Source organism: Trichomycterus rosablanca, chromosome 2, assembly GCF_030014385.1.
Source record: "Trichomycterus rosablanca isolate fTriRos1 chromosome 2, fTriRos1.hap1, whole genome shotgun sequence".
In the NCBI taxonomy this organism is placed as follows: Eukaryota; Metazoa; Chordata; class Actinopteri; order Siluriformes; family Trichomycteridae; genus Trichomycterus; species Trichomycterus rosablanca.
The window spans coordinates 48,342,810-48,369,478 of NC_085989.1; the positions used below are offsets into that span (position 1 = coordinate 48,342,810).

At 39.7% G+C, this 26,669-nt stretch overlaps 1 protein-coding gene across 2 annotated transcripts; it reads left to right on the forward strand.

Annotated features, from left to right (window-relative positions):
- The first annotated feature begins 386 nt into the window (after window positions 1-386).
- Window positions 387-26,435, forward strand: LOC134334517 (beta-1,4-mannosyl-glycoprotein 4-beta-N-acetylglucosaminyltransferase-like). 2 transcript variants are annotated; one of them, XM_063016872.1, is made up of 3 exons: window positions 387-488; window positions 23,586-23,832; window positions 25,038-26,435. In XM_063016872.1, the coding sequence occupies exons 1-3, from the start codon at window positions 460-462 to the stop codon at window positions 26,241-26,243; spliced, it is 1,482 nt and encodes a 493-aa protein (XP_062872942.1). In that variant the 5' UTR covers window positions 387-459; the 3' UTR covers window positions 26,244-26,435. The 2 variants fall into 2 exon arrangements, with proteins under 2 accessions (XP_062872942.1, XP_062872934.1); XM_063016864.1 differs by lacking the exon at window positions 387-488 and adding an exon at window positions 14,396-14,597.
- The last annotated feature ends 234 nt before the right edge of the window (window positions 26,436-26,669 follow it).

The window sequence follows — 26,669 nt, forward strand, 5'->3', positions numbered from 1 at the left end:
AAACTAGTAGATCTGGTGTAACCAGCAACTACATGTCCTGTCATGAATGTAACCAAAGTGTAAAACAAAATTTATTGCATTATGATCTTTTCTTTGTGTGTGTCTCTCTCTCTCTCTCTCTCTCTGTGTGTGTGTGTGTGTGTGTGTGTGTGTGTGTGTGTGTGTGTGTGTGTGTGTGTGTGTGTGTGTGTGTGTGTGTGTGTGTGTGTGGTTGTTTCTAACTCACGAAGTATCTTTCAGCAGCAGTTAGTCCAACTCATATCACACACACACACACACACACACACACAGTTAGTGGGTGTGAAGAGTAGAAAGTTTTTCTCCTCCCAGTTTCACGCCACAGTTTCATGTCAGTGTGTGTGTGTGTGTGTGTGTGTGTGTGTGTGTGTGTGTGTCCGGGTGCAGCAGCAGCAGTGCAGTGTTACCGGTGCAGGTAATGAGGACAGTTTTGAGGGAGACATGCGGAGGCTGAGAATTAGGCTGACCAGGTAAGATCTGCGGCACCTACACTCAACACACTCACTTTAACTTGAACCGAACCTTCAGCACACACACACACACACACAGACACAGACACACACACACACACACTCTCTCAGCTCAGTGTCGCTTTAATCTGCTGGTGGATTGAAACTTTAGTGAAAGTGAAGAAATGACTGAACTTGAACTGTTACCACCGACATTCATGTATTACATTACATCCCTGTTTACTCACGATCACCTACGTTACTGCAGGTCCAGCTGGTGTGGGTGGTGCGGTGATTCGTTACTGTTGTGGATCTTGTGTTTGTTAGTAACAAGCTTCATTCTGATAAAATCGCGGTTATTGTACATAGAGTAACGTTTTATAAGTAACTCAGTGGTAGCTGTTTAAGGTACTGGACTAGTAATCAGAAGGTTGCAGGTTCATGCCTCACTACTGCCAGGTTGTCACTGTTGGGCCTCAATTGCTCAAATCTATATACACTCATAAGCCATAACATTAAAACCACCTTCTTGTTTCTACACTCACTGTCCATGTTATCAGCTCCACTTACCATATAGAAGCACTTTGTAGTTCTACAATTACTGACTGTAGTCCATCTGTTTCTCTGCATGCTTTGTTACCCCCTTTCATGCTGTGCTTCAATGGTCAGGACCCCCACAGGACCACCACAGAGCAGGTATTATTTAGGTGGTGGATCCTTCTCAGCACTGCAGTGACACACTGACATGGTGGTGGTGTGTTAGTGTGTGTTGTGCTGGTATGAGCGGATCAGACACAGCAGCGCTGCTGGAGTTTTTAAATACTGTGTCCACTCACTGTCCACTCTATCAGACACTCCTACCTAGTTGGTTCACCTTGTAGATGTAAAGTCAGAGACGATCGCTCATCTATTGCTGCTGTTTGAGTCGGTCATCTTCTAGACCTTCATCAGCGGTCACAGGACGCTGCCCACGGGGTGCTGTTGGATGGATATTTTTGGTTGGTGGACTATTCTGGGGGGGGGGTCGCGGACAAACTTTACAGTGTACACACTTGAGTGTTATTACAATATTTCAATGATTTATTATAAAAAGATTTAACAATCTGAACGTCAAACATTGCTTATCTTATCTGATCTATAATAAATATGCTTAAGTATAAATGCACGTGTATCAATTACACTATACCACAAACATTAACACATAACATTTTGGCATTGTAATCTCTCACTGCCCACACAAAACAGAATAATAGCAGCTAAACACTTCAATATATTTCAAAAGTTAACTGCTTACTTTATAGTTACAGATATTTCTTAAAAGTGTACGAACGTGTACGATTAGTTCTGCCTGTAATCCAGAATTAAGTTCTATACCGTAACAAAAAATATGAATGTAAATGTTCATGTTGTGATAACGGTGATGTAAAATAATGTTAAAATAATTCAAAGTCCAAACATTTGAGTGGTTAACGAGAACGCTACTTTAAATGTTACACAAGCTCGGTGCAAAACACGAGCACAGAAACGGTACAAATCCGATCTCTTCCCTACACACCAGACAATATATTTTATAATTCACATTACACGACAGGTGAGACGTTCTTTTTTCTTAATATAGCGCTTTTATTTAGGAAAAAATAGTTCTTACATAGGCAGGAAAATCTATGGCAGACACGAGTCAGAACAGCAGATTGGGCATAAAGTTATTATCACTGTTTGCTCCTTTTTCTCAACACTTGTGCTCGATTTACACTGAAGATATATTTAGTAAATAAGTACATGTCCGCGCATGCACGCGCTTGTGTTATTTTCCGGTTGAACTGATAAAAAATGTTGATTTTGAAAAATTAAAAGACGAGCTGTTACTCAGTTTCTGCTTGTTAGCTCACAGCTAACACTAGCCAGTGGCTCTTCACTCGTCTGTGTTATCAGCTTACACACCTTACAGCCAATCAGCGAGCTCCAACCGCCTACCCCTCCCACCCCTCCCTCACTGTGGATGCACGCATGTCCTAAAGTCTCAGTTTTCAAGGTAAACCTGAAGCAGAAATTTGGTGCTTCACATTTAAAAAATACAGTCACCATTTTTGAATACCGTCACCATTTTTGAATACCGTCACCATTTTTGAATACCGCGGTATACGGTAATATCGTCATACCGCCCAACCCTATCTGTGGTGGTCCTGTGGGGGTCCTGACCACTGAAGAACAGGGTGAAAGGGGGCTAACAAAGCATGCAGAGAAACTTCCCGCCCACACACACCCATAATTTTGACCCATGAATGGCAGAAAATCCAAATTCCCTGGTCCAATCCCTCATCCGCAGGTAGATTCCCCCCTCAGTGACAACTTAAGCATCCGGATGCAGCAGCAGTGGACAGAAACCCCGTCCAACCTTGCCTCTCTCAAACACGGCTGTTTGTATTTGTGTAAACGTCGGTCTGCTGAGTCGGTGGCTCAGCTGAGGTTCAAACTTATGAGTTTGTACACTTCACAGCCCTAATATCATTTATTTATGGGTCAAAGACGAGACGTAACTTTTTAGTGTCCCCACTTGATAAATAATATACATATTATATTAATATAAGTGGATATACCTTCAATCTACTCCATTTGTACATCTTTACTGAAACCTAAAGTAACTTTTACGGAAAATGTATGATTTTTGAAAAAATAACCCTTGAAACCCCCAAAATGTCATTCAGTGCAACGGTCCCCCTACCTCTTTAAGTAATAAAACATTAAGAAAAAACTAATTCATCTTAAGTAAAACTTAAAATTTACTGCTTTGGCATAATTGTACAAATGTCATGTGTGACATATTAAATAATATTCAATCAGATGTGTTTTTTAATAATAATATTCAGGACACTTCCAGTCCCCATTTTCCCAATCTTCAGTTGTCATTCAGTACAATGTTAATAAAAAGCCTTATTTTAATATTTTATCATGGTACTGCAGTTATGTGACCAATTATAACAACAAAAGAAGACACCTGGGGACCCTTCAGCACACACACGAGGTCAATGCATTTTAACATTATTTGATAAAAATGTCTTTTTACTGACACAGTACATTAAAGAACAAAACTGAGTGTCATTCAGTACAACACAGAAAACGTAATATTATGGTTAATCTTGTAAACAAACAAGGTTATTAACATTTAAATGTGAATATGTGTAGAAATGTCTTTGAGCTAAGGTCGATGTTAGCTTTTGCTGACCACTGGGATAACTGTAAAATGTGCTAAAGTAAAATTTCTGTCATTCAGTACAGCAACAGTCATTCAGTGCAACAGAATTTCGCTGTTGCACTAAATTGACAATGACATTATACTGACTTTATAATGTTTTAAAATTATTTTTAAATATTAGAACCACTTTTTTTCCATTCTAGTCTTCCTTAATAAGAGCAGTAATTACAATGAATATTAATAATTATGTTTTTGATGAAGTGGTCCCTGAGATTTTGTTATTGTCAAGTACGATGACCTGCCATTCGTTGGGCAGGTACTGCTGTCTGTAGGAGATAAGGTGCAAGTTAGCTGCATGCTACAAAATTGAAACAGAAAATTCCTTTGTGTGGCCAAATCCACCTGATGAAATGTACTACCTTAAGTCTGATGTCAAAATCATAATCGCAGAACCAAAGCCATGTACAGCAAGAACCTCAAGGTTAACAACAAAAGACTGGAAAACATTTGTTCAGTTCATAAAATAAAATGCGACTTCAAATGGTTTTCACGGCTGAATGAATTTAGATTTACTGCAGCAACTTTTTCACGTGTTATGACACAAATTCCACACGTCCACACTGTTCTGGTGCCTTACAAGTTGTTATGATGGCTTCATTAGCTATGTTTTTCATTGCCTTACTTTTTTCATGATAGTAGTAATATTATAACACATACTTGCCACTGGTGTGGCATATTTTCATTCTACTACTGCTACTTTAATCAATAAAGAACTTAAAAACAAATTAAGTCATGAATATTCTGATGTAACAGGATAATTTGGAGTATGTCATTCAGTGCAACATAAAATCGTCATACAGTGCAACAAAAACATTTGCTTAAAATAACTGTAATAAGTAATTATTATATACAGTTGTGCTCAAAAGTTTACATACCCTGGCAGAATTTGTGATTTTTTGGCCATTTCTCTGAGAATATGAATGATAATACAAAAAAAATGTCTTTTATTCATGGTTAGTGGTTGGGTGAAGACATTTATTATCAAACAATTGTGTTTGCCTTTTTTAAATCATAATGACAACAGAAACTACACAAATGACCCTGATCAAAAGTTTACATACCCTAGTTCTTAATACCCTGTATTTGCCTCCTTTAACATCAATGACAGCTTGAAGTCTTTGTGGTAGTTGTGGATGAGGCCCTTCATTTTCTCAGATGGTAAAGCTGCACATACTTCTTGGCAAAATGCCTCCAGTTCCTGTAAATTCTTGGGCTGTCTTGCATGAACTGCACGTTTGAGATCTCCCCAAAGTTGCTCAATGATATTGAGGTCAGGAGACTTAGAAGGCCACTCCAGAACCTTCACTTTTTTCTGCCATAGCCAATGACAGGTCGACTTGGCCTTGTGTTTTGAATCATTGTCATGTAGGAGCATCCAAGTGTGTCCCATGCGCAACTTCAGGGCTGATGAGTGCAAGTTTTCCTCCAATATTTTCTGATAAAATACTGCATTCATCTTGCCATCAATTTTGACCAAGTTCCCTGTGCCTGTGTAGCTCACACATCCCCAAAACATCAGCGATCCACCTCTGTGTTTCACAGTAGGGATGGTGCACTTTTCATCATAGACTTTGCTGACTCCTCTCCAAATGAAGCATTTATGGTTGTGGCCAAAAAGTTCAATAACTGTTCCAGAAATGTTAAGGGTTGTCTCTGTGCTGTTTGGCATATTGTAAGCAGGCTGCTTTGTGGCATTGGTGTAGTAACAACTTTCTTCTGGCGACTCGAACATGCAGCCCATTTTTCTTCATGTGCCTCCTTATTGTGCAGCTACACCACTTTTTTTCAGAGAGTTCTGTATGTCAGCTGATGTTATTTGTGGGTTTTTCTTTGCATCCTGAACAATTTTCCTGGCAGTTTTGGCTGAAATTTTTGTTGGTCTACCTGATCTTGGCTTGGTTTCAACAGAATCCCTCATTTCCCACTTCTTAATTAGAGTTTAAACACTGCTGATTGGCATTCTCAATTCCTTGAATATCTTTTTATATCCTTTTCCTGTTTTATAAAGTTCAACTATCTTCTCCTGCGGATCCTTTGATAATTATTTTGCTTTCCCCAAGCTTGTAATCCAACAACATCAGTGGCAGCACTGGATGAAACATGCAGGGGTCTGTCAGGAGCCCATAAACTTACTGACTTTTTATGCACACACACGAATTACAAGCAAACAGATAACAGGTAAAGATGGTTACCTTTAGTAGCCATTTAAACATGTCTGTGTCAATTTGTGTGTATGTTATCATGCCAAAACTTCCAGGGTATGTAAACTTTTGATCAGGGTCATTTGGGTAGTTTCTGTTGTCATTTTGATTTAAAAAAGTCAAACACAATTGTTTGATAATAAATGTCTTCAGCCAACCACTAACCATGAATAAAAGACATTTTTTTTTGTATTATCATTCATATTCTCAGAGAAATGGCCAAAAAATCACAAATTCTACCAGGGTATGTAAACTTTTGAGCACAACTGTATATTTTTTCATGTGAATGCAAGAGAATCCAGGCCTGCTTCAAAGAAAACAGAGTTTGATTGGGTTTCAAATAGAATAGAATGTGTAGCAAAACCATCTTGTATACAAATAAACAAAATCCCAAGACGCATTAGAGTACAAACAATGCACAGAAAATTCAAAACAGAGTACGTACAGTTTCTTCTGAGGTTTTAAATCTTTTGTAAGAGATATACTAAACTTATACATTTGAAATGGCTAAGATTGTTCCTTGTGTATTTTGTCATAAATTAGTCGTTGCACTGAATGACATTTTTGTGCCCTTGTTGTGTGTCAACAACACTAAAATTATCAAATAAACAAAATGCTGAGAAAAAAAATACATATTTACATAGGTGACACATTTGTGCACAATATTAAATAAAAAAATTATACAATTTAACCATTTTATTTTTTTGGTACTTGGAACACCCTATTCGTCTTTCACCTTTATACAGCAAATTTCCCAAGCTTAAGGACACTTACAGTTATCAGAACACAAATAATAAAAAGAAAACCCAACATCAGAGCAGAACTTGGAGAAGAGGCTTTTTAGGTGCATGTTGAAAGACGTGAATGTTATGATGGTACGTAGGTGAACCCGGGCTGTGATCTGAAAACACTGAAGCTTGTACAGAATGGGGGTTATTTGGAAACATTTCCTGGTGTGCAAATATTCAAGCTTTCAAACCAGTTTTTTCTTTGTGATGTTTATCAATATAGTAAAGTGTGTCCACAGGTCAAACTCAGGTATGCAACCATACTGTCTAGGTCAGTGTCCTTATAAACTTGGGCAACTGCCTAGTGGGCAGAATTGGGTAAGAGGGCGGCCGGGACACCAACGGTCACTCTTGAGTAACTGGTGGAAGTGGTTGCACTGACTGCCTCACTAGAGAGGATTCTAATAAGACATGGAACTCATAATTAATTAATTGTACAGAGATTACGCGGATTACGTCACCGCGGTTTTAGCTTAGGTTGGACACACCTTCTCATTCCTGTGGTTTTTCTTAATTTTCTACATTGTAGATTAATACTAAAGACATCCAAACTATGAAGGAACACATATGGAATTATGTAGTAAACAAAAAAGTGTTAAACAAACCAGAATATGTTTTATATTTTAGATTCTTCAAAGTAGAACACTCTTTGAAATTTTCTCAACCAGCTTTATTAGGTATCCACCTGGAATGGTTTTCAATGAATGTTTGCACCTTGTCTAGAGTGAATTTTTGGAATTTGTTGCTTTTTTAATGTGTTTGAGACCATCAGTTGGGTTGTGCAGAGGTAGAGTTGGTAAAATATAAAACATATTCTGGTTTGTTTAACACTTTTTGGTTCACTACATAATTCTTCATAGTTTGGATGTCTTCAGTATTAATCTACAATGTAGAAAATAAAAATAATCAAGAAAAAACATTGAAGAGAAGGTGTGTCCAAACTTTTGACTGGTGTGTCCAAACTTTTGGCCTGTACTGTATATATATATATATATATATATATACAGGTATATATGTATTCTTTATGCATTTTCTCCACTTTTTCTCCCTTTAAGCGCGTCCAATTGCCCGATTGCATCATGCTTCCTCTCCACCAATGCCGATCCCTGCTCTGATTGAGGAGAACGAAGTTAACCCACGCCCCCTCCGACACGTGGGCAGCATGCCGTATTCATCTTATCACCTACACTTTGACGAGTGCAGTGCAGCTCAGCATTGTGTACGGAGAGACACACCCTGAGAGTACTCTTTTCTCATCTCTGTACAGGCGCCATCAATCAGCCAGCAGAGGTCATAATTGCACCAGTTATGAGACCCCATCCAACTTAGGCCCGCCCATATCTGAACAACAGGCCAATCGTTGTTCGTATGGCCGCTCAGCCTTAGCCGGCAGGCAGAGCTGAGATTCGATACGATGTATTCGAGATCCCAGCTCTGGTTCCACCATGTGTTTTTACCGCTGCGCCACCTGAGCGGCCCTACCTTAATACAGATTAAACATCAATGAGAATTTATTTATATTTGAACAGAACTCCGTTGGTTGCTCCATATCTGTCTATTTTTGTGAGAAAAGTAATGCCGCACTGAATGCTGGGATTTCCTTCAGCGCTAAGGAAGCATCAGCTGCAAAGTGTCCTCAACCACTTATTAAAATGTGGTGGTTAATACAAACCACCAGGAGCTCAGTGGTTAAGCTACTGGATTAGTGATCGGAAGGTCCCTGGTTCAAGCCCCACCACCACCAATTTGCCAGTGTTGGGACCTCTGAACACGACCCTTAACCCTCAATTGCTTAAATTGTGTTCAGTCATAATTACAGTATAAGTTGCTTTGGATAAAAGTGTCTGATAAATGCCGTAAATCTAAAAGTACCCCATTTCCAAAAAAGTTGGGCCGTTTTTTAAAACACTAAAAAAAACAAGAATCTGTGATGTGTTCATTCTCTTGAATCTTTATTTAACTTATAAAAGTAGAAATAAAATATTTACAATGTTTTCACTGATCAGCTTCATTATAATTTGTAAATATAAACACATTTAGAATTTAATACCTGCAACACACTCCTAAAAAGTTGGGACAGGGCAAAATTAGAGTAAAAAGTTTATAGAATATAGAAGTTACAGCGTTTCACAATAATCAGGTGAATAGGTAACAGGTGAGGGAATCATAATTGGGTATAAAAGGAGGATCCACCTACAGGATCAGTCTGTATAAGCAATGATGGGTTGTTGCTCACCACTGTGTTCCAAACTTTATGAGACACTTGTCAGTCAGTTCAAAAAAGGACATTTCTCAATGTGCAAATAATTTAGGTCTTTCACCGTCTACTGTACATAATATTGTGAAAAGATTATCTGGAAATCCGGAGACATTTCAGTCTGCATAGGGCGAGCCGGATACCACTGTGGATGCTACTATGATACTGTGATAAATACAGTGGTGTATAAAGTACCTGAAATCCATACTTGAGTAAAAGTACAAGTATCTTACTCTTAGAAATTTACTTTGATAGAAGTAAAAGTCACCTTTTAGAATATTACTTGAGTAAAAGTCTAAAAGTATCTGCTGTTTAATGTACTTAAGTATCAAAAGTAATTTGATATTAAATGTACTTAAGTATTAAAAGTAGAAGTAAAAGTAAATGCTGTTAGTATAAACTGAATTCAGAGTCATTTTTAAAAAATATGAAGATTGTTCTTTTAAGCCTGTAAACCACCTTAACAACCTTTTTCTTCCTTCCATCTGAACATGATTTGTGCCCATTCATGATTATAATCAGCTGTTCACATCACCTATTTGAAATCATGTCATTATTTAACCTTATTTAGCCTTATTACGAGGACTAAATTGTCCCGTTCCAACTTTTTAAGAATGCGTTGTGGGCTTAAAATGCTTATGTTTATGTATGTTAAGAATTGTAATGAAGTTGACCAGACAAAACACGAAATATTTTGGGTCCATATAAGATGAAAAAAGAGTCGATGTAAATGTAAAATACACTTTATCTTTTTTATTTACATTTTTTATACTGTCACATTTTTTTATTTAGGTTGTACATTCAAGTCATAGATACTGTATATATCCCAATAACCAAAAAAACAACTGAATTTTGGCAGAATTAATTTGCAGCTAAATTTTAACAAAACGTGGCACTTTTAGCACTTTAATGATCTGCTCAACCATTAGTTTAAATCAAAATATATGGGGAAAATAAGCTGTATTTAAATAATCTTTTTGGGCCGTATGTACTCCCTGATTGACGTGGTAAACTCAAAAAATATTGCTATTCTTACTTTAAGAAAACACCATTTCTAACTTATGTGTCAACTAGAAGTCATCAGCTGAAAAATCATCCATAATAAGTTGAGTTCTTGTTGAGAGCATTAAAGGGTTAAAGACGAGCATGTTCCTCAACACCATGAATCTTTCCTCTGTCAGTGTAATACAGAAGTTATCTGAGGAAATATTTGTCTGCAGGTGAGTTTTTATAAATATTGGACACGTCTGCACTGAAGTAATTACAAACTCATTTAATGAAACGTTTTATTTGTGGTTCAAATGTAATCGAAAATATTAGCTAGATATCTGAACAATGTTAATGCTAATAATAATAATAATAATAATAAACAATGATGCTCTGGATTTACTTTGTTAATCATTCTTAATTTACATCAGTGTGTTGGACGGGGAGATTCTGAAATGTCCATATTTGCGTGTCTATGGGTGAACGATGCGCTTCAATCTGTTTGTTTGCACATGCGCAATAATGTGTTTAACCACAGATCTAATTTACAAGCGCAGATTCGCCAAACCTGCTGCAGTCTGTCACACATCTCACATCTAAAGCTAAAAAATTCTTGTTATTTTATTTTGTAGTAACGAGTAACGAATTTACATACGTCAAATGTATCGGAGTAAAAGTACACAATTTCTTTAGGAAATGTAGTAAAGTAAAAGTGAAAGTTAACGATATTTGTTATACTCCAGTAAAGTACAGATACTCCAAAAAACTACTTAAGTACTGTAACGAAGTATTATTACTTTGTTACTATACACCACTGGATAAATATAGCCACATTGTGTTGGGAGCACTTCAGAAAACCATTGTTACTTAACACGGTCGACTGCTGCATGAAGAAATGCAACCTGAAACTATTCTATACAGAAAAAATGCCAAGTTCTCTGGGCCTGAGCTTATCTCAGATGAACCGAAAGACAGTAGAAACATGGGCTGTGGTCAGACAAGGCCCTGGTTCAGCTTGTTTTTGGAAAAACAGACATTCTCTGTTCTCAGAAATCTTGTTTCCACTCACAAAACTGTAACAATAAGTCTCCTCAGTTCCCAAAATATTAAAATGTCTCATTAATAGGAACGCTGATGGATCACAGGGGGAAACATGCCCCTGTCCCAACTTTTTTGGAATGTGTTTCAGGCATTGAATTCTAAATGTGTTCCGCTTTACAAAATACAATGAAGTTGATCAGTGAAAACATTGGAATTTATCAGTTAAATAAAGATTTAAGAGATTTAACACATTACAGATTCTTCTTTATTGTGTTTTACAAAACGGCCCAACTCTTCCTGAAATAGGGTTTGTACTTGATTTTTTTGTTTGGTTTAGAGCCTTTTAGTTCTAGGGTTTTCTGACCCAGCCCAAAACATTTACAACTCAAGCTGAAATGCTTCATGGGTCAAAAATAAACAACAGCGTAGGACATTCAAATGAAGACTCATCAGTGGCAATGCAAATGTAGAGCCGTGATGCTGTATTTTCTTAAAGAGAACGAACTGGGTATGAAGGTCAGAAGCGTCTCGAAGCCACAAACAGGATACTGGTCAAAAAAACAAGCGTATTGAATCGACCATCATGCAAACCACAGTGAGTTTTGACTTTAAATAAAGAGAGTCAGTCACTGGTAAGAGCCTGGAGTCTGAATCTTGTGTTTAGGCTCAAGTTCTTAACCAATATTAATATATTGTGATTACTGTGTAAACTACTTAATATACACCGACTAGGCATAACATTATGAGCACTGACAGGTGAAGTGAATAACACTGATTATCTCTTCATCACGGCACCTGTTAGTGGGGGGGATATATTAGGCAGCAAGTGAACATTTTATCCTCAGAGTTGATGTTAGAAGCAGGAAAAATGAGCAAGCGTGAGGATCTGAGTGAGTTTGACGAGGGCCAAATTGTGATGGCTAGACGACTGGGTCAGAGCATCTCCAAAACTGCAGCTCTTCTGGGGTGTTCCCGGTCTGCAGTGGTCAGTTCCTATCAAAAGTGGTCCAAGGAAGGAACAGTGGTAAACATTTACGTTTACTACAGTAAACCATGTGAACATGTGTAAGCCTCTGCACAGCCTCAGCTGGGTTATCAGTCGTGGTGTTATCGGTGGTTTCATGTTCAAGTCGATACAAGTCTGATTCTGTACATCTGCAAACCCCAGCCTGAGAACGACGAGTAAACAGACTTTATAACCACAGAGATCTTGTACAAACAGGGTTGTTCTGCTGTGCCACACATTTATTATTTATAGAGTTTTATGAACCTTGAAGAACAGGAAAAAGCACTTTTAAGACTTGTAAGGACAGAATCTGACAGTAAAGAAGGGCTAATAACAAATAACTGAGGGTTTAGAGCTTTGCTCAAGGGTCCAACAGTGGCAGCTTGGTCAGTATTGAGACCTAAACTTACTTTCTAATCAACAGTCTAGTATTTTAACTGCATCAGTGCTCTGTTACTGCACTTAACTCCAATTCAAAAAAAATTGGGACAGTAGAAAAGAAAATGTAAATAAAAACAGTAATAATTTCCAAATTATTTGGACCCGTCATTATACAAACCCAGTACAAAGACAAAAACAGTTGACACATTCAGGAAAATGGCTGGGGGCCAAAGCCGTGTCTATGGTAGCCCGTAGCGGCCATTGTTTTCTAGGTGAATCGGACCACCACTACTCTGACCAGGAGAAAGTGGTCTTCCATGTTACACCAATCAGCCATAACATTAAAACCATCTCCTTGTTTCTACACTCACTGTCCATTTTATCAGCTCCACTAATTCTACAATTACTGACTGTAGTCCATCTGTTTCTCTACATCCTTTTTTAGCCTGCTTTCACCATGTTCTTCAATGGTCAGGACCCCCACAGGACCACCACAGAGCCGGTATTATTTAGGTGGTGGATCATTCTCAGCACTGCAGTGATACTGACATGATGGTGGTGTGTTAGTGTGTGTTGTGCCGGTATGAGTGGATTTTTAAATACCCTGTCCACTCTATTAGACACTCCTACCTAGTTGGTCCACCTTGTAGATGTAAAGTCAGAGACGATCGCTCATCTATTGCTGCTGTTTGAGTTGGTCATCTTCTAGACCTTCATCAGTGGTCACAGGACGCTGCCTACAGGGAGCTGTTGGCTGAATATATTTTTGGTTGGTGGACGATTCTCAGTCCAGCAGTGACAGTGAGGTGTTTAAAAACTCCATCAGCGCTGCTGTGTCTGATCCACTCATACCAGCACAACACACACTAACACACCACCACCATGTCAGCGTCACTGCAGTGTTGAGAATGATCCACCACCTAAATAATACTTGCTCTGTAGTGGTCCTGTGGGGGTCCTGACCATTGAAGTACAGCATGAAAGGGGCTAACAAAGCATGTAGAGAATCAATAATTAGTAGAGAACTACAAAGTGCTTCTATATGGTAAGTGGAGCTGATAAAATGGACAGTGAGTGTAGAAACAAGGAGGAGGTTTTAATTTTATGGCTGATCAGTCATCACTTTTTCACCCCTGATTATGCAATCCAGCTTATCCTGGTCTTCCTCGTCCTTCCACAAGTTATTGGAACAGGCGCAAGTCCTTGACCGAGGCATGGACAGGGTGTGGGAAGCATAAATAAACATACACAACACAACAAGAAAAACCCAAAATGTTAGGTAGAAAGTGACAGGACATGTAGAAGGACAATGAAGACCAAGAATAAACTGGATTACGTTGTCAGGGGTGAGACAGAGGGCTTTGGAGAAAGCTGACCCATCTGTGCAGCCAACCATCCCAAAGTGATGATAGAGCAGTCACATGATTTGACTAGATAGACCTTAAAATCCCAGACTCCAGCACTCAGGTCAGTAATAGCTGATCTGAAGGTTGATGGTTCAGCCTTCATTTACATTTACATTTTCAGCATTTAGCAGACGCTTTTATCTAAAGCGACTTAACTTTCAAACTCAACTTCAACTTAAGTTGTGAGGCTTGAACCGGCAACCTTCTGATTACTAGACCAATACCTTAACCACTAGGCTACAACTGCCCAACTGCCTTCAGTTGCCACTGTTGGACCCCTGAGCAAGGCCCTTAACCCTCGATTGCTCCGACTGTATTCAGTCATAATTATAAGTCTGCTAAATGCAATAAAAGTGAAAGAACGTCCTAAACCAGAGTTAAAGTTTTATAGAGAACATAAACTTTATCTGGAACAGTAAACACTCGTGTTTGAGTTTTAAGTTCAAGGACTTAAAACTACGAAACCAGGACAATTAAAAACAAATCCCAAACCCTCATGACCAACATGTTGTAACAGCCGGATCATACCGAAAACCTAGCTCTCTCTCTACACAGGCGCATCTTACATCATCCTACACCCCCGAGAAGAAGGCGTGTCTAAATACCGAGGCACCTTAATTGCTGAAACCAAACTAAATCCTTACAGAAAGCACTCAGATCTGCTAAAGGTGGAATGGATTTAAGGGGGCCTGAAGGAGTTAAAAAGCTGGCATGCTGTGTGCCAACCTGTTGCTAAATCAACACGCCGAGCAGGATGTTGCAACGATGTGATGATGAAACATCATCGAGGCAGAGGAAAAGTGAGAGAGGGTGAGACTAACATGTTCACTATGATTAATGCACTACCTACCTGGGCACCTTTATGTTAGGACAGGGAGAACAGGTTACCCATGATTCATCAGTTTTTTTGGCTAGTTCACTTTTCCGCCCCCTAAATCTGCTGGACATCCCATTCCCAAACAATCTGCATTAATATGAATTTGGTGATATTTGGTTTTTGTAAAGTGTCTGTGGGAATTGATGCCAATTTAGTGCCTATTAAAAGAAAGCCTGGCTCACAAATGATCACAGTAGTGTATCAGAACCCCTGGAACCCATCACTGTAGGGGTGATGTATTCAGGAATGGACTGTTGGGGCAAGCCGTGGCCTAGTAATCAGAAGGTCTTTGGTTCAAGCCCCACCACTGCCAGGTTGCTGTTGTTGGGCTCTTGAGCAAGCCCCTAACCCTCAATTGCTCAGACTGTATCTGTAGGCATCTGCTAAATACCAAAAAAGGTACATGATGTAGTTTAAGGTGTCCGAATACTTTTATTGAGAGAGCCAGTTTGCCCACCAGAGCCAGGTTGCCACTACTGGGCCCCTGAGCAAGGCCCCTAACCCTCAATTGCCTAGACAATATACTGTCACAGTGCTGTAAGTCACTTTGGGTAAAGGCGTCTGCTAAATACCATCGCCTCCCAAAACCAGATGTAAATCAGCGGTAGCTCAGTGGTTAAAATACTGGACTGGTGATCGATAGGTTGCAGGTTCGAGCCCTACCTACTACCGCCAAGTTGCCCTAGTGGGTCGCTAGAGTGCAGCCCCGGACCCGCATGTGCTCGGATCAGATCCGGTCACAGTTGCAAGTTGCTTTGGATAAAGGTGTCTGATGAACGCAATAAACGGAAATGCACTAAAGCACCTGCAGTTGGACAAGGTTGCCAGGTCCATATTTTACAGTAAAGATGCCTCTGTTGGACCCCAGTACCCCAGTACCAAGCTGTCACTGTTGGATCCCAGTACCAAGCTGTCACTGTTGGATCCCAGTACCAACTGTCACTGTTGGATCGCAGTACCAGGCTGTCACTGTTGGATCCCAGTACCAAGCTGCCACTGTTGGATCCCAGTACCAAGCTGCCATTGTTAGATCCCAGTACCAAGTGCCCACTGTTGGATCCCAGTACCAAACCGCCACACCAAGTAGGAGACACGAATACATCCAAGGCAGCGTGCCACCCACACTTCTCACTTTAAGCTTGTCTCTTGGGCAAGCAACTGTTTATAGCAGCTGCCATTATACCTACTGGCATGATTTTGAGGAGTAGGAAGAAACCAGAGACCCTGCGACAGGGGGTAAGGTTCAAACCCAGGTCCCTGCAGCTGTGGATCTACAATCCCAAACCCGAAAAAAGGAGGGTTACTTTGACTTTGTTGCAGAATTTGATTGCAGACAGAATGAACCCAAAATATTTAACATTTTATGTGTTAATAAACATTAATTCCTGCATTTCAGACCTGCAACATATTCCAAAAAAGTTGGGACGGTAAAGCATTTACCACTTTGTAATGTTGCCAGTCCCTTTTTGACACGGTTCTTTTGACATCTTGCCCTTTATGGACTGAAATTCCTCCAGATTCCTTGAATCTTTTAATAATATCATGCACTGTAGAGATTTGTTGACAAACTGGAGATCCTCTGCCCATCTTTGCTCCTCAGTGCCTTTTGTGGACACTGCTTTTGGAACCAGTTATGGTCACAATTACCTGATTATGGAATCACATAATTATTTAGTTTTTTCACCTCATTACTAGCCCTAAATTGCCCCCGTCCCAACTTTTTTTGGAATGTGTTGCAGGCCAGAAATGTAGGAATGGATGTTTATTAACATATGAAATGAAGTTGACCAGACCAAACATGAAATATCTCAGGTTCATCCTGTCTACAATCAAATAAAAGTCAAAGTAAATGTAAGAAACTCTGTGTTTTTATTTTATTTTCATTGTTCACACTGTCCCAACTTTTTCTGATTTGGTGTTGTACCTGCTGCGCCAATGTTAGCTTAGAACTAAAGCTGTAAAAGTCACTTTGTGACAATCTTTGACACAATGACTGGTTTTATTATTCTGTGTGTGTGTGTGTGTGTGTGTGTGTGGTAATGCCACACCCTGGCTGTTTTAAAGTGCGGAATGTGAGAGAATAAGAGGCAATTCTGTTACCAGGGCTCTCAATTACAGCGCAAGTCAAAAGGGACGTGGCATTTCGTCCCAGTTTTGGGATTTTAAGGGTTTCTGCTGCGTGGAACACTGGTCTCTTTGCCAAGGTCTATACGAAAACCCAAAACTGTCACCTAATGCTTGAAGAAAAGATAAAGATGAAGAAAATCTGTCTGGATGATCAGATGAATTCCAAGGACCACTCAGAAAACAGTCTGGCATGAATGAGAAACTGCTAAAACTTTGGTCCAGGTCCGACTGTCCACAGTCATGCAAGCTTTAAATATAAGAAGAAAAGAAGTGAAGCTTTTATACACAGCAAGTTGGATTACATTTGACTACATTTCCTGTCACAAAAAGATGATTGGCTGTGTCTGAGGGTGAGAGGATCAAAGGAGGTTCCTTATTTGTGCTGCAACTGCGGCCTCTGCTGGCTGGTCGAGGCGCTGCACAAAAACAGTGAACAATGGAGAGCAGTGCGTGACTCTCAGTGTGTGATACTGATCCCGGGTGAAAAGAAGTGGCCGGTTGCACACGATGCCGGAGCGGGCACACCTCAGGTACCCTCCTCGGCCAGGCTTTGGGTCTGCAGAGGTGGAGGAGAGATATAACCTGGGAATTGGATACAACTAAGAGTAAAATAATGCACAGTGAGAATATAAAAGGATGACCGTTTGGGTTTCCTTTTTGACCTTGGCAGAGACCACTGTTTCATGTTGTTATTATTGAGTGCAGGCCTATTTATGTAGGCATTTATATGGTGGTCCCTGGGATTTCGACCACTCGTCCAGTGACCTGCCTCCCTTCTTGTCCCCGGACAGTGGAAACTGTGTGACGGACAAACCTTTACTACAAAACAACAGCACACAGCACATCATAGTGTGTGTGTGTGTGACGAAGGCAGCTTTTGTGTGGTGTGGACCGAGACATTTGAGAATTGGGGAGTGGGAAGGACCTTTCGAAGAAAAGCACCATTGTACCCATGTCTTAATTCGTCTTTTGACAGATGAACACATGGACAGAAGCATACACAACACGCACACACACACACACACAGGTCCATTAGAGCTTGATTACAAAACCTAGTGAGCTGCCTTGCTGCCTAATACCTACCTGATCAGATGCTTCAGTACAGAGGACTCTAATAAGACATCCAACTTCTAAGGCAGATTATTTAGAGGCACTACTTACCATAGTCACCACAGTTTAGCTTACTAGGCTAACACAGTTAGCCTCAGGCCATTCAAACTGACTGGCTGAGGCGACACAACCCGCTAGTATGTCAGCTATCGTCTCCCTCCGTGTATCGAAAACGGTTAAACTGTCCCTGACGAGCCTGAATTTATAAATAAACGACACTTTACAAATTAAATAGCAATGGGAATTCCATGTATTGCACAAAGAATACATGGAACACTGGTGTCTTTGTCAAGGAAACATGGGAATAGGGAACAATGGCATAGCCATTGTTGTTCTTTTTTTAAATATATTTTATTTATGCATTTTCTCCCCTTTTTCTCTATTTTTAGTGCATCTAATTGCCCGATTGCGCCATGCTTCCTCTCCACCAATGCCAATTCCCGCTCTGATTGAGGAGAACGAAGCTAACCCACGCCCCCTCCGACACGTGGGCAGCAGCCGTATGCATCGTCACCTACACTTTGACGAGGGCAGTGCAGCTCAGCACTGTGTACGGAGAGACACACCCTGAGAGCACTCTTTTCTCATCTCTGTGCAGGCGCCATCAATCAGCCAGCAGAGGTCGTAATCGCACTAGTCTGAGAGAGAGAGACCCCATCCGGCTTAATCCCGCCCATATCTGAACAACAGGCCAATCGCTTAGCCGGCAGGCAGAGCTGAGATTCGATACGATGTATTTGAGATCCCAGCTCTGGTTCCAGCATGTGTTTTTACCGCTGCGCCACCTGAGCGACCTACAGCCGCTGTCGTTCTTCATGTGAATGCGCCTTAAAACTGGCTCATATTACCAGTGTAAATTCCAGTAAAACAATAATCTTTGGGGAAAAAGACGACATGAATTTCATATTTACTAGACGTCTCATAGGGTCTGTCTAGAAAAACTCTCTCTCTCTAAATAGATGCATTTTATGTCATCCTTCATTCCAGGGAAGAGGGCGTGTCTAAATTCTTAGATTCCTTAAAATGCTCCTACTGAGGCGCCTTAATTCTGAGTGATAATCTGACTGAATAACGAGGGAGCATCTGACGCTTCCTCAGCGCTGAAGGCAATCCCAGCATTCAGTGCGGTGCGAGTTCTTTTCAAATGTAAATAAATTGTCATTAATTATTTAATTTGTATAAAGGTGCACGAGTGTGGTTTATTTGTAAATTCAGGCTGGTCAGGGACAGTTTCAGATGGACTCATCATGTGCTTCGATGGAAATAATCAGACTCAAGGACATCGTGTCCCGTTTGTTTCCCCCTCTGTGTTTAACTAAACCCTCTAACATGCAGCTCTCCAGAGTCTCGATCCAAATCAGGGTTTAGATCTCTGCTCATGCTGGCACAGTAGCAACTTGGCAGTGGTGGGACCTGAACCTTGTCCTTCTGACCACTGGTTATCGAGTTACTGAGGTGCCTGTTTACAAAATCAGGTCCTGTTTATACTGATTTTATAATTCAGCTGCTCCTACACACCTGACTCAGCTCGTGATGTGATTGATCATTATCCAAGTCAGAGGTAGAGCAGAGTAAACATCGGTTTATAGGAAGTGAAGTTTGGTTTATAGTAGTGTTTTCATTCCTGGTACAGAAAAATCCACAAAGCAAGAATAAGCAAATCCAGCTTACACAGTAGAATGAAGTGGAAATCATTTTCTCTTTGTTTGGCTGCTTTCGTACTTAGAAGTAGCCACGGTAGATCTGGTTCATTATGCTACCCTCCTATTTCTTTCCAGGCTTGGGGTCGGCACTGACAAGTGTACCTCCCAATAGCTAGGCTGTTTCAGCCAACCGCTAAGATTCGAAACCCTGACCCCCGGATCACAGTGGTACTGGGCTAACACTCTTCATCGCTATGCCACCTGAGCACCCGAATATGAATATATCAATAAAAACATTAAATAGTGAAGCAGGTGTGTCAATAAATGAATACAAATATTAACAAAAACAAAAAATATTTTTAATAGAAATAAATTATTTAAAAAATAAATGTGGTGGGAAAGATCTGTTAATAAATGAACATAAATAAGTGTACAAATAAATAAAAGTGTGGCTTTATAAATAAAACAAATATAAATAAATACATAAATACAAAAATATATAATTGTGGGTATGTAAATAAATAATATATAAATAAATACATAAAGGAATAAATATTGATAAACGTAAAAGTAAATACAAATGAGTGTATATAAATAAGTAAATGAATAAATAATAAATGAATAATTACAAATGTGAAGATAAAAATGTGGGTATATAAATAAATAAATAAATGAATAAATAATAAATAAATGAGAGAAAATTTGAAGATAAATAAAAATGTGGGTATATAAATAAATAAATGAAAAAATAATAAATGAATAAATAAATAAATGAATAGGGATAAATGTAAAAATAATTTAAAGTGCTGGTATAAAAATAAATAATAAACATCAAATTAATAAATATGAATAAATGTGAAAATAAAGTGTGGGTATTTAAATAATACATAAATAAATAAGGATAAATATGAAAAATAAAATGTAGTATATATATATATATATGTAGTAAATAATAAATATAAAAAATTGTAACATAATTAGGTAGGGGTGGGTATATAAATAAATAATATGTAAATAAATACATAAATGAATAAATATAGATAAATGTGAAAATAAATAATAGTGTGGGTATATACAGTGTATCACAAAAGTGAGTACACCCCTCACATTTCTGCAGATATTTAAGTATATCTTTTCATGGGACAACACTGACAAAATGACACTTTGACACAATGAAAAGTAGTCTGTGTGCAGCTTATATAACAGTGTAAATTTATTCTTCCCTCAAAATAACCCAATATACAGCCATTAATGTCTAAACCACCGGCAACAAAAGTGAGTACACCCCTAAGAGACTACACCCCTAAATGTCCAAATTGAGCACTGCTTGTCATTTTCCCTCCAAAATGTCATGTGATTTGTTAGTGTTACTAGGTCTCAGGTGTGCATAGGGAGCAGGTGTGTTCAATTTAGTAGTACAGCTCTCACACTCTCTCATACTGGTCACTGAAAGTTCCAACATGACACCTCATGGCAAAGAACTCTCTGAGGATCTTAAAAGACGAATTGTTGCGCTACATGAAGATGGCCAAGGCTACAAGAAGATTGCCAACACCCTGAAACTGAGCTGCAGCACAGTGGCCAAGATCATCCAGCGTTTTAAAAGAGCAGGGTCCACTCAGAACAGACCTCGCGTTGGTCGTCCAAAGAAGCTGAGTGCACGTGCTCAGCGTCACATCCAACTGCTGTCTTTGAAAGATAGGCGCAGGAGTGCTGTCAGCATTGCTGCAGAGATTGAAAAGGTGGGGGGTCAGCCTGTCAGTGCTCAGACCATACGCCGCACACTACATCAAATTGGTCTGCATGGCTGTCACCCCAGAAGGAAGCCTCTTCTGAAGTCTCTACACAAGAAAGCCCGCAAACAGTTTGCTGAAGACATGTCAACAAAGGACATGGATTACTGGAACCATGTCCTATGGTCTGATGAGACCAAGATTAATTTGTTTGGTTCAGATGGTCTCAAGCATGTGTGGCAGCAATCAGGTGAGGAGTACAAAGATAAGTGTGTCATGCCTACAGTCAAGCATGGTGGTGGGAATGCCATGGTCTGGGGCTGCATGAGTGCAGCAGGTGTTGGGGAGTTACATTTCATTGAGGGACACATGAACTCCAATATGTACTGTGAAATACTGAAGCAGAGCATGATCCCCTCCCTCCGGAAACTGGGTCGCAGGGCAGTGTTCCAGCATGATAATGACCCCAAACACACCTCTAAGACGACCACTGCTTTATTGAAGAGGCTGAGGGTAAAGGTGATGGACTGGCCAAGCATGTCTCCAGACCTAAACCCAATGGAACATCTTTGGGGCATCCTCAAGCGGAAGGTGGAGGAGCGCAAAGTCTCGAATATCCGCCAGCTCCGTGATGTCGTCATGGAGGAGTGGAAAAGCATTCCAGTGGCAACCTGTGAAGCTCTGGTAAACTCCATGCCCAGGAGAGTTAAGGCAGTTCTGGGAAAAAATGGTGGCCACACAAAATATTGACACTTCAGGAACTTTCACTAAGGGGTGTACTCACTTTTGTTGCCGGTGGTTTAGACATTAATGGCTGTATATTGAGTTATTTTGAGGGAAGAATAAATTTACACTGTTATATAAGCTGCACACAGACTACTTTTCATTGTGTCAAAGTGTCATTTTGTCAGTGTTGTCCCATGAAAAGATATACTTAAATATCTGCAGAAATGTGAGGGGTGTACTCACTTTTGTGATACACTGTATATATATATATATATATATATATATATATATATATATATTTATATAACAAATATAAGAAAATGTAAAATAATTAGGGGTGGGTATATAAATAGATAGTGTATAAGTAAATAAGGATAAATGTAAAGATAAATAAAAATGTGGGTATATAAATAAATGCATGAATAAATTATAAATAAATATAGACAAATATGAAAATAGAGTGTGGGTATTTCAATAATACATAAATAAATAAGGATGTGAAGGTAAATAAAAATGAATAGTAAATAAATTATAATTATTAAAAAAATGTAAAATAATTAGGGGTGGGTATATAATATATCAATAAATAAGGATAAATGTAAAAATAAATGTTGGCATATAAATAAATAATAAATATAAAAAAAATTGGGGTGGGTATATAAATAAATAATATATAAATAAATACTTAAATGAATAAATATTGATAAATGTGAATATATAAAAGGTGATGTACATAAATAAATGCATGAATAAATAATAAACAAATAAAATAAATGTAAAAAATAAAATGTGGGTCTATAAATAAATTATAAATATAAAAAACGTGAAAATAATTAAGTGTGGGTATATAACAAATAAATAAATAAATAATGCAGGTTAAATATAGATAATTATTGGAACAATTTCTTTTCAGTTTTGTTGCTTTAAAAGTAAGAAAGTCCAGGCTGCTAGAACTAAATCCTGAGAAAGACTTTCATTCTTTAAACCTGATCTCTACTCCTGAATTGTACTGCACCGGTTCACTTGGCGTGGGTCACTCTCTCTTACCCAGCGCCTGTAGCTGTGAATTCAGAGCAGAATTGAGGTTTTTCCCCTTCAGGAAATTCTATCTCATGTCTGATTCTTTCTTCATTCCTCTTCCTCCCGGTCTGATTGTGGTTTGTTAAGCTGATCGTTCTGACCGACGAGTTCATGACGTTAAATACTGAGGAACCCTGTCGGTCCCGGGATCTCAGGGAGGGAAAGCGAGGAGCTGTAACTAGAGAAGAAGATGAACGTCTGAGTGATGTTATGGTTGTAATGCTAGACTCCAATAGCGTGAGAGTGCAGCCGTGTAAGACAGTGTCATAGTGCAGGGCAGGGCCTTATTAGATTAGCCGCTACAAGTAAGAGCTGAGTGTCCGGCGCTGATGTCTGCGGTCAGTAAACGCCGAGATGTAAACTTTTCTCTTACTAAAATAACCAGCCAGGCTGGAGAGGTAAAAAAAAAAAAAGTATGCTATTTTAGGTACGTACGGGTTTTCTCATTTGTCTCTGACCGTCTCTGACCGTCTCTGACCATCTCTGACTGTCTCTGTCTCAGGATGAAGGTCAGAAGACATCGGCTGTTCCTGATCTGTTCGGCCGGGCTTTGCATCTTCTCCCTCCTGTACTCCGTCGTCGCTCTGCTGCGCCGCCTGTCCACCTACAGAACCCGCCTAGCCGTCCTCAACAGCTTCTTCTGGAAGGACAAACTGGTCGTGTCCCCCTCCCGTGACGCCCCTCGACCTAAAGATAAGGACTACATAAACACGGAGGACATAATAAGGCAGAGGATGTACGAAAAGAAGGTACGTTCATCATTCGGGATGTTCAGGTTAAATCGACGCTGGGACGTCAGTATTTTATTATTAATGTTTTATAGGTTTTCAGAAAAATCTGCTTTATGCACTTATTATATGTGTTGTGGTTGAACCTTCTATAATGTGTTTCAACTTTGTGGCTCGGCCTCCTCGTTCTGTGTTACTAACTTAAATTAACGATAGCTGCTGAAATCTCTGCGTCCATATAAATATGGCTCATTGAGTGCACTGAAATAATATGTCAATAAATATAGATAACTGTGTAAATAAATAAAAGTGTGGGTATATATATAAATAATAAATAAATAAATATAAAGTGTGAGTATGTAAATAAATAGTATATAAATAAATAAATAAAGATAAATGTGAAAATAAATAAAATATGGGAATATAAATAAATAAATACATAAATAAATAATATATAAATGAATAAACAAATAAATATAGATACATGTGAAAATAAATAAAAATGTGGGAATATAAATAAATAAATACATAAATAAATAATAAATAAATAAATGCATAAATAAATAATATATAAATGAATAAATAAATAAATAAATAAATAAATGAATAAATAAATATAGATAAATGTGAAAATAAATAAAAATGTGGGAATATAAATAAAAAATACATAAATAAATTATATATAAATGAATAAATAAATATAGATAAATGTGAAAATAAATAAAAATGTGGGAATATAAAGAAATTAGTTGGAAAAAGTATGGATAAGTAAAAAATCAACACCTTTAAGCTTGATGGAAATTGTTGCCAATTACACAACAAAAAGCAGCAGTCTGTAAGAAATTGGCTTGCCTGTGAAGCTCACTTGACTGTGGATAGTGACACGTCTATGGCAGAGCTGTTTCTTAACAGTCTAAGTCTCTTGATTAGAAGATGAGTGGTCTGTGTACTTGACTGGGTGCAGTCAAACTAGCCAAAGGGTCACCAGCTGTAGCCAATCATTTGAATAGCCTGAGGCTAACTGTGTTAGCTTAGTATCGCCGTCTAAGTAGTGCGTCTAAATAATCTGCCCTATGAGCTCCATGTGTTATTAGAACCCTCTCTACTGAGGGAGCTCGTCAGGTAGGGAGTAGGGAGTAGGCAGCTCGCTAGGTTTTCAGACAGACCCCAAGTTGATATTCATATCACGATTTGGACGTGTTATTAACGTTTCTTCGTCTCACCAGGAGCCTGATAAATGGAAGCCGAGACCGAACAAGCAACTTCACGAGCGAGCGTTTGTCCTACAGGACGATCCCGCTCCTCACTTCTTCTACACCAAAGATGGCTCGCTGTGTCTCCGTAGGGGGGCGGAAAAGTCATCGGATCAACCCAACGCTACGTTTACCAACCACACAAACCGAGAGAAATGCGTCTGCCGGCAAGGTTGGCACGGCCCTCACTGCGGTGTTCCTACAGTAGTGCAGCACTCGGATCTCCCCACCAAGTCCCACCTGAAACCCCGGAGAGTTCCGCGGCGGATCATCAACGCCATCAACATCAATCACGAGTTTGACCTGCTGCACGCCAGGTTTCATGAACTAGCGCACGTTGTGGATCTCTTCCTGGTCTGCGAGTCCAACTACACCGCCTACGGCAAACCCAAACCCCTCAACTTCCTGCACCTCCTCCTGAATGGGACCTTCGACTACGTGAAGCACAAGATCCTGTACGTACTGCTCGACCACTTCCCCACGGGCGCTTATTCAAACGGGTGGATCGTGGACGATTACCTGCGCACCTTCCTGACCAAAAACGGACTGCTGCGTGTTTGGGGTCTGAGACCGGACGACGTGTTCGTTTTGAACGACGCAGATGAAATCCCGCTGTGGGACGGACTGCTTTTCATCAAACTCTATGACGGCTGGACCGAGCCATTCGGCATCCACATGCGCAAGTCCCTGTACGGCTTTTTCTGGAGGCAGCCGGGGACGCTGGACATCCTATCCGGCTGCACCGTGGCCATGCTGCTGGCCGTCTACAAGGTGGACGGGATCCTGCTCCGCCGCCGGGAATACTACACCATGCCGGGGTTCAGGGAGTACCAAAACAGCACGGGGCAGGTTCTGATGCAGTGGTCCATCGGGAGCCCGGTCCACTTCGCCGGCTGGCACTGCTCCTGGTGCTTCCGGCCGGAGGGGATTCATTTTAAACTCGTCTCCGCGCAAAACGGCGACTTTCCTCGCTGGGGCGACTACGAGGAGAAGCGCAAACTGAGCTACATCGAGAACTTGATACGGACCGGCGGCTGGTTCGACGGGACGGTAGCGAACTATCCGCCAGCGAGCCGCAGGGACCACATGTTCGCTCCGAAATATGTGCTGGACAATTTTAAGAGGTATCACTACCTGCTCGAAAATCCATATGTGAACGATGAGGAGAGATCAAGATAAGGGACAAATTCCTACAGACTGGTCAAAATTATTGTTACACTAGAATATGTGTGTTTCGTTAGACACTAGGGGTGACTGGAGCGGTACTGTTATAATATTTAATAATAAGAATAAGAATAATTTAGCTCTGATTTATTTTGAAATGTTTGTAAATGCAATTGCACTTTTATAAATAAATTAGAATTATTTTTACACCACGGTTGAAGTCTGTTAGCGATAAACACTTTACACCGATCAGCCATAACATTAAAACCACCTTCTTGTTTCTACACTCACTGTCCATTTTATCAGCTCCACTTTGTAGTTCTACAATTACTGACTGTAGTCCATCTGTTTCTCTACATGCTTTGTTACCACTTTCACCCTGTTCTTCAATGGTCAGGACCCCCACAGGACCACCACAGAGCAGGTATTATTTAGGTGGTG

Bases quoted from the DNA above. Each gene is read 5' to 3' on its own strand.
- LOC134334517 (XM_063016864.1), top strand. From the start codon at position 14,542: ATGTTGCAACGATGTGATGATGAAACATCATCGAGGCAGAGGAAAAGT. The intron at 14,598-23,585 runs GTGAGACTAACA...TCTCTGTCTCAG, and splicing joins CAGAGGAAAAGTGAGAGAGG to GATGAAGGTCAGAAGACATC. The intron at 23,833-25,037 runs GTACGTTCATCA...TCGTCTCACCAG, and splicing joins AGAGGATGTACGAAAAGAAG to GAGCCTGATAAATGGAAGCC.